Source organism: Cucurbita maxima, unplaced genomic scaffold (assembly GCF_002738345.1).
Source record: "Cucurbita maxima cultivar Rimu unplaced genomic scaffold, Cmax_1.0 Cma_Scf00034, whole genome shotgun sequence".
In the NCBI taxonomy this organism is placed as follows: domain Eukaryota; kingdom Viridiplantae; phylum Streptophyta; class Magnoliopsida; order Cucurbitales; family Cucurbitaceae; genus Cucurbita; species Cucurbita maxima.
This window is the reverse complement of record NW_019272050.1, coordinates 1652147-1664216: the sequence shown is the minus strand read 5'-3', so window position 1 is coordinate 1664216 and position 12070 is coordinate 1652147. Positions and strand designations below refer to the sequence as shown.

Genomic DNA, 12070 nt, shown 5'->3' with positions numbered 1-12070 from the left:
AAAAGAAAAAGAAAAACTAGATTTGGGTCACTCACGGCATTTCATCGGCAGCCAACCTTAAGCTCATCTGCCAAACCCAAACCAACCAAATTGAAAACTCCATCACTTCCTCACTTCTCCTCCGCTGCCGGGCGTCCACCTGCGTCTCCGGTGAGCCAACTACGACCTGGAGCTCGGGCTCAGATTCGAATTCTGATACCGAAAATCTGAAAGCGCGGCGGAGTCACCGTCATGAGGCTTGTGGTGCCTCTGCAAGGCGTTGTCCAAGGCCGTGGAGGTCTCTTGTTGGGCTCTCTCATTCCCTGTGCTCTCTTCTACTTCCTCCAACTTTATCTCAAGCGAAATCGTTCTCCCAACTCTGACTCCTCCTCGAATTCTCCGTCCCATTCTCACTCTTCCTCTAACCTCGTCGACCTCAACCGCTCGTCCTCTCGCTCTAATCTACTAACGCGCGGATCCGTTGGTCGAGTTCGGCTTTCTTCTCGAGCCAGTTCGATTGCGAAGCCCAATAACTCCCCCTACTATATTGGATTGGATCGCGTTCGGGAGGATCCTTACGATAGGTTGGATAATCCGAATGGGATTATTCAGCTTGGGTTGTCCGAGAATAGGGTACCGTTTCTATTTTGATTCGAACTCTTTTGTTCTTCAAATTGAGATTTATTTTCTTTTTCCTTTCTTTTTTTTTTTTAATACTCTGTTATTTTGTTTTCTATGCTTGAAGTTGTGCTTTGATTTGCTTGAGAAATGGATATCGGAGAATTATACTGGTTCCGTTGGTGGAGGCAATAGCGTCGAGTTGAATATTATGGGGATGACTACTTACCAGCCTTTCGATGGATTGTGGGAGCTGAAAATGGTATTTATTTATTTTTATTGTCTATTTCAGCTATATTCTTTTGGTGGAAACGCATATTGGCTCTAAGCTCTCGATTCCCTAGTGTTGGAATGTTTAGTCCCGAAGTGAAAATGAATGTGGCTTAACTTGCCCAAGTGTTTTGAAATTGATATTACAATGTCTGCGTTCGTGTCTAACCTCCTCTCTCTCTACAAGCTCTGAAGTTTACGATCCAAACTCATCTGTGAAATGCAATATATGTTGTTATCCATGTCCTGCTTTCTTTTCCTGATAGCTGCATTACTGTTTAAAGGGCTTTGAAGGGCTCAATGTAATGAAAGTTAAAAGTTAAAACTGATGCTGAAGCTGAACTCGTATTCTTGGGTATGTATTGAGATATTAAAAGCTTGGAATCTTAAAGGTTAAGCCTTATTGCTCTTTATTTCTTAATCAATCGTATTGTTCTTACCTAGGATTTATTGGTGACATGACAGTTCTTTGTCCTTTTGCCTTATTCAAGAAGTGGATTGCTGTTTGACCTTCCTTAAACTTGTGCTATATTCCCCTTTTCATATTGAATATTACTTTTGTTGTATTACTTTCTTAATCGGTACTATAGAGTTATTAAGCATTCAGTTCCAGGTTCATGTCTTGAAATCAGTTCAATTACTGTAGGCTATGGCAGGTTTCATGTCTCAGGTAATGGGTGGTGGAGTGGCTTTTGATCCATCACAATTATTGTTAACATCTGGTGCCACTGCCGCGGTCGAGGTACTCTGTTTCTGCTTAGCAGACCCTGGAAATGCATTTCTTATTCCAACTCCTTATTATCCTGGGTTAGTAGCTCCTGAACTACATTTGATTTTTTTTATTAAAAAAACGTTGTCACAAAAAGCAGTTTAGATACCTAGGTATGCGATAATTAATTAGAAAAGTTGTATGCAGTTTTGATAGAGATGTGAAGTGGAGAACTGGAGTGGATTTAATACCAGTTCACTGTCGTAGTGCTGACAACTTTAACTTGAACATCACTGTACTAGAGCAAGCATACAATCAAGCAAGGAAGCGAGGAATAAAAGTTCGGGGAGTTCTTTTATCTAACCCTGCAAATCCAGTTGGCAACATGTTGCCCCGAGAAATGCTGTACAGTATTTTAGATTTTGCCCAAGAGAAGAATATCCATGTTGTATCTGATGAGATATTTGCAGGGTCAGTTTATGGAAACGACGAGTTTGTGAGCATGGCTGAAATGATTGATTCAGAAGATATTGACAAGAATAGAGTTCATATAGTGTATGGACTGTCGAAAGACCTCTCTCTTCCTGGCCTTAGAGTTGGTGTCATCTATTCACAAAATGAAAATGTTTTGGCTGCTGCTAGAAAAATGGCAAGATTTTGCCCGATTTCCGCACCAACCCAGCAGCTTGTTACCTTGATGCTTTTGGACAGAACCTTCGTTAATGAATACCTGGAGACGAGCAAAAAGAGGATTCGCGAGATGCATGTTCTTTTCGTGGCTGGTTTGAAACAGTTGGGAATCAAGTGTGCAAAGAGCAGTGCTGGTTTTTACTGCTGGGCTGATATGAGTGGACTGATGAATTCTTATAGTGAGAAAGGGGAGCTAGAATTATGGGAGAAGCTGCTGAATGTAGCTAAAATTAACGCGACTCCTGGATCTGCTTGTCATTGCATAGAACCTGGATGGTTTAGATGTTGTTTCACTACACTTTCACGAGAGGATTTATTGATCGTTATAGAAAGGATTAGAAAAATGGCCGTTACGTGCAAATCTCCCAGTTGAGTTCTCGTTGGCTTTAGCTGTTGAAATAGAAAATCGACCCTAGAATTTCAGATGACAAAAACCTTTCTTTTGGGAGCAGATGTTAATTTCTTTCAGGCTCAAGACTGACATCATTGTTCTGTGTTCATATTGGGCGTCTTTTATGATCATCACTCTCTTACCCTGGAAAGGTTTGATGAAATGATGTTGAGTTCCAAGAAGTTGGGAAGTTGAGACATGTCTGTCCTCCATCTTTAATTCTTGCAACAGGAAAATGTCAGTGATCTTACCAGCATTTTTTCTTGCTTTTATGATCAGATCAATTAGCCCATTTCATAGCTTCCTATAAAGAAAACCAGAAGCTGGGTTGAAATTTTGAAGAACCAAAACTGCCTTCTTCCCGTTGGTTTAATATCAAACATGGGATAGAACATCCTGGTTTGGCTATCTGATCACAACCATTTGGCTTCAGAAATTGTTGGAGATCATCTACTTTGTTGCAGTTTGTAATTGGCCGTGATGTATTCTTTTTTTAAAAATAGGAATTTGGGTTAGGAGAATTCATATTAGTTTTGTAATTATTTCCAATTCTTAACTTCTTCTTCTTTTTGTTTTTTCTTTTAATAAATATTTAATTGGTCATTTTATTTCCATTGTTGTCTCCTCCCCCCTTTAATTTTGTTTTTGGTTCTCCATCTGCCTTCATAACTACAGAACTACATGCTATTGCTTACTGCATGCAGCCTCTCTAGGAGGGGTGCGGATAAAAAGAGACTAACTAGACTCAATGTTTGAGGTAATCGATGCAAGAATTGACATACTATGGTTTCTCACAATACTTTGTGATACATTAACGAGGAGCTGACGCCAACAGTTTGATGTCGGAGTATCGAGCTTATGTCTACCTTGACAACTAAATCATCATTCATACGGCGTATGTTAAAACAAGCTTAGACGTCAATCACCTCTTCAACTTACCTAAATATTTTAGTGGGGCGGCCCAATTAAGTGCCATTTTTTAAAATCTAAAACTTTCAATTTTAAATAATTTAGGGTCAATATATTTATTGATTTGAAAAATTATAGAAGTAATTTTACAATATTTGAATTCTCTTAGATTAGGGAATAGTTATAAAAAAGATAAATAATAAACATCAAATTTTCGATTCAGATAGTTAAGATCAGATCTATTTTCCAATTCCATGTTCTTTTAGTGATCTTTTCATGCCGCTCTCTCTATATAATCGACTCCGCCCTTGCACCAAATCAACACAAACAGCAAAATCACCACCAAAATCAAGAACAAGAAAGAACGAAGAAGAAGAAGAAGAAGAAGATCTAATGGCTGGTTTCGGAAGTTCAGAGAATCCGGACGATTCACCACTCTGTGCCAATAACTGTGGCTTCTTTGGAAATCCGAAGACTCGCAACTTGTGTTCCATCTGCTACACTGATTTTCTTAAAGAAAATCTGATTTCAATCCCAACGGAAACCGATGGAGTTTCTCAACGGCGTCAGGACTTCGATGATTCGCTCAAATCGGATTTGGAGAGTATTGAAGTTTCAGAATCGGAAGTTGCGATGAATCCGAGTTGTTCAGAAACTGATTCGAATGCGCCGGCGAGAAAAAACAGATGCGGACTCTGCAACAAGAAGGTCGGGTTGTTAGGGTTTCCGTGCAGGTGCGGTGGTTTGTTTTGCCGTATGCATAGATTTGAGGATAAACATGGATGCAACTTCGATACGAAGACGGTGGAGCGAGAGAGATTGGGTAGACAGATGATTGAAATCAAGGGCGACAAGCTTGAATATAGAGTATAGAATCAGAGTTTTAGTTTTTAGTTTTCGCTAAATTTAATTATTATTTGATCTTTTGGACATATTTTTTCATTAATTACTTTTCAAATTAATCTTTTTAGTTAAATTAAATTTTCTATTTTTAGATGAGTCTTCCGAACTTTTCTTAATGCCATGGGTGATTAAAGCTGCCTTTGTTTCATTGATAAATTGAATATCTATTTTAAAAAAAGTTCAACCATAAATTTCGCAAGAGGAGGGTAGGTTGTGACAAGTAAATCGACAACTCTAATGCGGTGACCCTTAAGTGGCACCTCATCCGGCGACACGAAGGTATACACAAGTGTTATGATGCGATCGAGGAGGACAGTACATCATCTTGACGACCTTCAAGTGGTGCTCCTTCGACCATCTGAGGGTCAAGACGAGTGACATGATGCAGTTGACCGTCCTTTTGCTTGGCTTATAAACTTTTAACGTTATCTTGTCTTTCTTTCTACTTTGTTCTTAGGATATTTTCTCCGAATCGGGAGAGGACGATGGTGCAACATCTATCACTCTATACAGAGTGGACCTTCATGTTGCGACATGCAAAGCGGTGGTCCTCAAGTGGTGTTCATCTGGCCACGCAACGGCCTAGACGAGTGTCATGATGCAATCGAAGAGAACGATACATCATCTAACACACCACACAGGAGTAGGCATTGAAGAGAAGGCGAGACATAAGCAAGATAAGGGTCACGAGTAGACACAAGCGTCAAAGATAGGCTTGTTCAAGGGTCAGGTAGGGCCTCGAGCCTTAACCTCAAAAATCAGGGTTATGAATGGGAATTTGGGCATGTAGTTCTCGAGTCAAGTCCATCCATATGAAATATGTTAAATGTGGTGTCAATCGAACACCGAATGAATGTTCCATGATGCCGTATGACTGTTAGCTAAAATAACGTCTGCCGGAAGAGGATTGAAAATTCCTCAAAATATATCCTAAGGGAGGCATGGTGTTAACTTTTCACCACCCCTCAGCCTTGTGGCCTAAGCTAGTTATGCTGTTGCACATACATGTGTCGGATGAACATTTCTTTCAAATGGGTCTTTCAAGGACAATACTAAGTAGCACAGGTGTGCCGATATTGCGCCCTAACCCATGTGTCGGAGGTCGTATCATCCACACTTTTTTCCTTCCATCTTTTGATTCTCATATTAAAATCATCATATCATTTACATACACTTTGTATGATAAAATATACAGCAGAAGCGTTCAGATGATGAGAGTTTCCCAAGAAAAATCACAAGAAATATGGTTTTTTTTTCTCCCATTTTCATGTGGCAATGAAGTTGTTACAGGCAAACAAGGCCTTAGCAGTCATTTCCCTTTCAAATCTCCAAATATAATTCAACCCCACAAGCAATTCTGTAATGGCAGCTTCTGTCTTATCCTTATTAGCAAAATAAAGCGTCTGCAAAAGCATCACATTCGTCTTTGGCGCCATGTAATTTTGCTGTTCAAAGCTCCTTTCACTTTGCCATTTTATCATGTTCTGTGCCATTGGCGACAGCCACTCCAATATCCTCCCCATCGCCTCCCTCCATTCCCCTGCCAACGACGGATCGCTTGCCGTGAAACCAACCCCTCTCAACCGCGCTCTCAACGCCGACCGAACGCTATTCGGTAGCATCGAGTAAAGATCATCTCTAGCATCCACGCCCACCAATTGAGGCGATTTGATCATCTTATCCATGACTATGATCAAGTTGGCATAATGCAGGGCCAACCCCGTGGCCCCTAAAGTGGACATAGGCGGCTTGAGGAGTTTAGAATTGGGTTCAAAAAATGCATTTTTACTCACCGGAAATTCCTTGCCGTTGTCGTTTAAGTTCTTGAGTGGGTGGACGGCGGCGGAGGCGGAGAGGCTACGTGGGAGAGACGAAGGAAATTGACCCAAACCAAAAACAAATTTGATTCTGGCTAGAGTTGTGAAAACTGATCTTGCTAGAATTGACATCACTGTATCGAATGTTCTGTTCCAAAGGGATTTTTCTTTTAAATACTTAACTTCTTGTCTCTGCCAAACGATCCTCTGTTGAAGATCGATGATTTTCTGCTCCAATGGCGAGCTGTTCTCTTGCTGACATGACTGTAAATTTGCCACTGCTTTTCTCAAACCAGCTTCCATTACTGAAAGCTCATCCATTTCTTTGTGGAGGGTCGCCGTGACTGTAACTAATCTCTCCACCCTCTTGTTCCTGCACTCCATTTCTTTCTCCTTCAATATCTGTAAATCAAAAGGTAAATCGTTAGAAATCACGACTTTACACAATAGTCTACTTTGAACCTAAAAGTTTTTGCTTTTGAATAAAGTACGCTATAGAACTCTCGAACTAAGGGCATGAATTTAATCTCTACTGTAGTAATCTCGAGTGGTTTTGCCAATGTGTACTCCCTCCAAACAGCCCACATCATCACCATAAATAAAATCATAAAAAATGAAAAATACCCAAATGATCAGTGGTGATTTAACATACCCAGTTGTGGAGATCGCGGCCGGAGTCGGCGAAGTCGTCGAAGGCCCGGTGGAACGACCGGAGATCGGCGTCGTTACATTTAATACACAAACGGGAAACAGAGTTAGCAAGAAGTCGAAGATTTTCAGTCATTTCGGCGCAGGCGAGGCCGAGGAGGAAGGGCTCATCGTTGGAGACGATTTTATGGACACCCTCAAGGGAAAGAGACTCATTTCGAAGGCGAATAATGTGGGTGTCGGAGAGGGACTGCCATAGATGCAAAAGCTTGGACATGAGGGCGGCAATCTCAAACGCCAAAACGCCGACGTTTGGGGATTTCTTGGAGGAGGCGGTGGTGGTGGGTTGGGTGTTGAGGGTGGTTGAAGATGAGGTTCGAACCACATCGAACTTGTTGGAGACGGCGTTCTTGACCTTACTGAGCCAGGTTTCGAGGGCCATGTTGCGCAGAGAGATGGGATTTTGGAGAGCGGAAGGAAGGTTTGGAAGATGGAGTTGTAAAGCTCGTGGGATGTTTTGAGAGCGCCCACTATGGGATCTTATTACCGCTAACACAAAGGAAAGGTACCACCTTTTATTTATTTGTTTGTTTTTTTTTTTAAATATTATTTTCTTCATCATTTTTAAAATAAATATATTTCATCATTTCAAATTTCTTTTACGTTAAATTTTTTCATCAAAATCATGTCCACATACTAAAATGCACCATAATGTACTCATGTCTACGGACTAAAATGCACTATAACGTACTATAGAGGATGTGACTAGTCATCAATTTTTTTTTTCTACATGACTTATACGTTATCAAACCTGTGAACATTGCTTTCTTATAAATCGTTTTCAACCTATTTTCTCTCCTACACGACTGAGGTCTGTTCTTATATTTGAATTGTTTGCAACTTACAATTTTCATATGATTGACTTGTCCGTTGGGTACTCAAGAGCATGCATGGCTTTAGACTAAGACCAAGGAGTTGAATTTGAACTTCGACCCAATTTCTTCACTTTAGTCTTTACGTCAATCCAAATTTGTCCCTTTTTTTTTTTGAGTAATTCTGCCTTTGATTTCATTTGTAATTAGGGTTGGTATGATACTTATTTAATATATATATATATATTTATTGATTTTATTGTTATTATTATTATTTTTTTTTTTTGGTAATCCACTAAATTTTCTTCATTTATTAAAAATAAAAAATCAATTATGAAATTAAAATCATAAGCAAATATTTATTAAAGAAATCCATGGAATATATAAATATAAATTTTTTAAAAAATAGAAAAAATAGACACAATTAAGAAATAAGCAGAGTCACACACGTAGCGCGTGGGAATTTATAAATAAAGGCTACTTTGTCTTCTAGTGGATTCAGCCCAACACACGCTTGGGATGAGCGTGGGGTGAACAATAATATCACTTTTTTCCCCTTTTTATTTCTTGGGATAACAATTTTTTTTTAATTATAAAAAAGATAATATAATAATTGAAGGCCATGTCCTTATTGGTTTGGCTTCTTTCTTTTGTTAATTTGCATGTTTTCATGTATTACCCATTTTAATTATGCTTTATCTCTTTTAACTTCTTTTTAATTTTATTATTCACAATATTTGTTTGCTTTAAATTTGTAATGGATCAAACTCGAGATTCTTCTAAAAAAAAAATGCTTTTGTTTGTCTTTAAACATCTTAACTTGGACTTGACACGTCTTTGTCACACTGTGTGATAACTATTGTTACTCTATCATGTCTCTCTTTCTAACATGGATCACCAAAAACATTTACCGACGATACATGTCAACTCAGAAAATTCTCTTCAACCCATTATTAGATTCTTAAAACGCTATCTTATTTTGATCATCGTTAAAATTTTATCAGCCTATGATCGATCTAATCATCGAGGAAACAGAAGAGTAGTGGTTGTTCAATGAAGAATTTTTCATTATTCGATATTAGATAATTGATATCGAGAAGTGAATTATTAAAATGTGGATATTTTATTTTAATGTGAGAGAATAAGTGGTGGATGTGACCATTTTTTAAATGAAGATATATTGAAGGAGGGATATAGTATATAGTATAGTACTACGGCAAGCTTAGTTCTCTTTGATTGAATGAAGCAAACAAATAAGAACAAAGAAATGGCCACCACCATCTTCTTCTTCATTCATACTCACATGGGTTCGTGGGAAATAATGTTTAGTCGGATTCTGAGATCTCGTATCGATTGGAGAGGGGAACAAAGTGTTCCTTCTAAAGATATGAAAACTTCTTTCTAGTAGACGCGTTTTAAATTAGATAATATCTATTAGTGATGACCTTACACCGTTACAAATGGTATAACGCGGAAGCGAGGAAATTAAAAATTTATAATTTAACATAAAAATTGTTTGGGTTAGATGAGCGTGTCGATGATGATGATGATCACAATGTATTTGTATTATTTTTTGATGTATGGTTGAGCTTTTGGGTATCAATGGAAGAACAGTGGAAGATATTGTTGTTGAGTTGTCGGTGAATGATTAGGCAAACCCTTCTTAGACTAAACCCCTCAGGCCTCTCTCTCTCTCTCTCTCTCTCTCTCTAAATGTGCCATTCTTTCTCTCTCTACCCTTAATATTTTCTCTCTCTACCCTTTATAATTTTCTCTCTCTACCCTTTTGTTAGACAGACACATGAAATTGAGTATTCAATTTGGGAGTCTGTTCCTTTACCCATATGTCCTTCTACCTTCAATAGATGAATAATGCTAAAGCAAAGCTGCAAATTTTGGTTTCAATTTCTAGTGAGATTGAGAGATTTTTGTGTTATTTGGAATGATTACTTCATTATTCAATTTTTTATGAACGAACAAAGAGTAGTCTCGTAAAAATTTGAGATTGGGTTTCATACAAGTCTCACAACTTTATAAATTGTCTAAAAAGAATTTGATTTTTTTTTTATGACAACAACCGGCTTCCCAAACTTAGCCTAAGTCAAGATGGTTTAGGGATCTTGCGCATGGAGCTCAAACTCTTTCCCTTGGTAGGATATTGATCTCAATCTGCCTCCATCGGGAGAAGAAGAGGCTTTCATTGAGGAGAATTCTTGAACCCAAGCCCGGGATGAAGGACCTTGAAGGGCTAGTCTAAAGCAAAATCTTTCATTGGAGATTGTCTCGTTTAAATGAATTATTAAACACAAAATAAGAAATGAAACATTTTAAAAAGTTAGAGTTGGGGAGCATGAAGAAGCAAATGGGAATTGGAGCCACATGGAAGAGAGGGATTTGTTTACATTAATTTGTGGGGATTTCTTAGAAGAATTGTGGGCAAAGGAAGCCCTCCCCCATGCTTTTGCCCATGTGTTTCAATTGTTAAGAACCTACAAACTTGGAAGACGGGCCAATTCGCCACTTGTCGTCTTATAATTGGTTCGTTGTTAAGAACCTACAAATCTCTCTTTGTTTTAAGCAATCTCTTGAAGTTTGAAGGATGTGTTTAGTTAATTCATAGAGGCGTGTAGTAACAAATTACTAAGCTAAGCTCTTAAGATAACATTTTTAGGTAAAAAGGTGAATATTACAAGGACAAGTTTAGTGTTATTATTGAAGAGGTGTTAAGTGAATAATTGGGTTGGAGGCATGCGGGAGGTGCTTGGAGGTGGAGGGGGGTGAGGGCGTGGGCAGGGCAGGGCCAGCCACGCCGCGCCCACTCGCCGCTCCGCACGCACGCACGCACATAGTGAACATGGGTGGACAAGATGATTGAGGAGTTCTCTGTTCTCATAGGCTGGTGCTTTTGCTTGCTTTCAATATTAAATAATGGGTGCATGGCCTAATCATCCATGTCTATGTGGGGGTGATGTGACATTGTTTTCTAACCATTCTAATGCTTCCTCTCTCTCATCTTCATCCATTCAAGTGAAACCAAAAAAAAAAGTGCATGATTGTGTTCTTGATCTATGTATTGAGCTGATAGCTTTCCCAATTCATCTTTGAATTATTGGTATGTTTTCGATTAAGAGCTCGAAGTTTCATAATTTTTTTATTATGCCCTCGAACTTATCCATTGACATAAAATTCTTGAGTATGTAATGACTAACTCATTCATCCTTATACAAATAATATCTAATATGGTTGAGTCACTGACAATAAATTAAAAGAATACTACAAACAAAGACTTATTGTTTTATTCTTTTGATCTTATGTCAAACCAAACATTCATTTTGCCTCTCGTTAGCATTGATAGCTACCTGAGTGTGCAATGCTAAGATTCCCACTACTACACCTTCTTTTGACCCTAAGATTACAAATACAATTTCTATCATTCTATATAATACTTTTGAAAGAAGAGGAGAGGGAAGAGGGGAGAGAGGGGGGGCTACTCGTTATTGAACATAAATTGAGGAGGTTTTGCCTCACTTTTACAAGACATACCCATAAAGATAATGGCCCCAAAGAACAAACACTTTAAGAACATACCCAATGAGATTATGCTAAGCCTTTCCTTTTCTTTTTTTCCTCTTGGTTTCTTACTGCTAAGGGTGACCTAATGCGCACGTGTGCCATCATCATGTTCAACACACAATTATTCCCCCTCCCATTTACATGTGCTTAAGGTCCTACTCAATTGCAAATTCCTCCCCCACTTTCCCTGCTTCTTCTACCTACCATTTCCACCCTCAATTTTCCTTCTTCAGGATATACCTCACATTGTTATCCACCTTTGATCCTACGGTTTGGAAGAAACGTTTTCTTTCCTTTTCCCTTTATTTCGACCTTCGGCCTCTCTTTTCTGGTTCACATTTCTAACATCTCGAACGTTTAATTTATTGTACATATAAACTAAAACAAGAACAAAGTTGCTACAAAGAAAATCAAGAACAAGGCATCTCTGACGGGGAAAAAGATCAGAAATGACCAGCACAAATGATACTATTGCAGGTAATTCATAGCTGAAATGGAAATAATCATATAATTGTTCTTAGGGGAATGATGATTACCTTAGAGCAACAGTAAAAGTTTAAGCTTCACTGATCAGATCCAAGGTGATATACATTTTGACCCTAATCGGATCAATGGTTAGGGAGAAGAACATCATTCCCTAGAGTTATAGGATGAGAATTAATAAAATCAGGTAAGACTTTTTTTATTGGGG

General features: G+C 38.6%; 3 protein-coding genes across 3 annotated transcripts; 2 read left to right on the top strand and 1 right to left on the bottom strand.

Moving 5' to 3' along the window:
• The first annotated feature begins 1 nt into the window (after window position 1).
• LOC111467634 (probable aminotransferase ACS12) lies at window positions 2-3271 on the top strand. Its single transcript, XM_023112603.1, has 4 exons — window positions 2-612; window positions 725-859; window positions 1514-1674; window positions 1784-3271. The coding sequence occupies exons 1-4, from the start codon at window positions 232-234 to the stop codon at window positions 2637-2639; spliced, it is 1533 nt and encodes a 510-aa protein (XP_022968371.1). The 5' UTR covers window positions 2-231; the 3' UTR covers window positions 2640-3271.
• A 462-nt stretch (window positions 3272-3733) lies between these two features.
• Window positions 3734-4496, top strand: LOC111467626 (zinc finger A20 and AN1 domain-containing stress-associated protein 6-like). Its single transcript, XM_023112597.1, has one exon. It carries the CDS (start codon window positions 3843-3845, stop codon window positions 4437-4439), a length of 597 nt encoding a protein of 198 aa, XP_022968365.1. The 5' UTR covers window positions 3734-3842; the 3' UTR covers window positions 4440-4496.
• Window positions 4497-5583: 1087 nt separating this feature from the next.
• LOC111467797 lies at window positions 5584-7471 on the bottom strand. Its single transcript, XM_023112867.1, has 2 exons — window positions 6939-7471; window positions 5584-6688 (listed from the first exon to the last, which is right to left on the bottom strand). Exons 1-2 carry the CDS (start codon window positions 7374-7376, stop codon window positions 5735-5737), a joined length of 1392 nt encoding a protein of 463 aa, XP_022968635.1. The 5' UTR covers window positions 7377-7471; the 3' UTR covers window positions 5584-5734.
• Between the last annotated feature and the right edge of the window lie 4599 nt (window positions 7472-12070).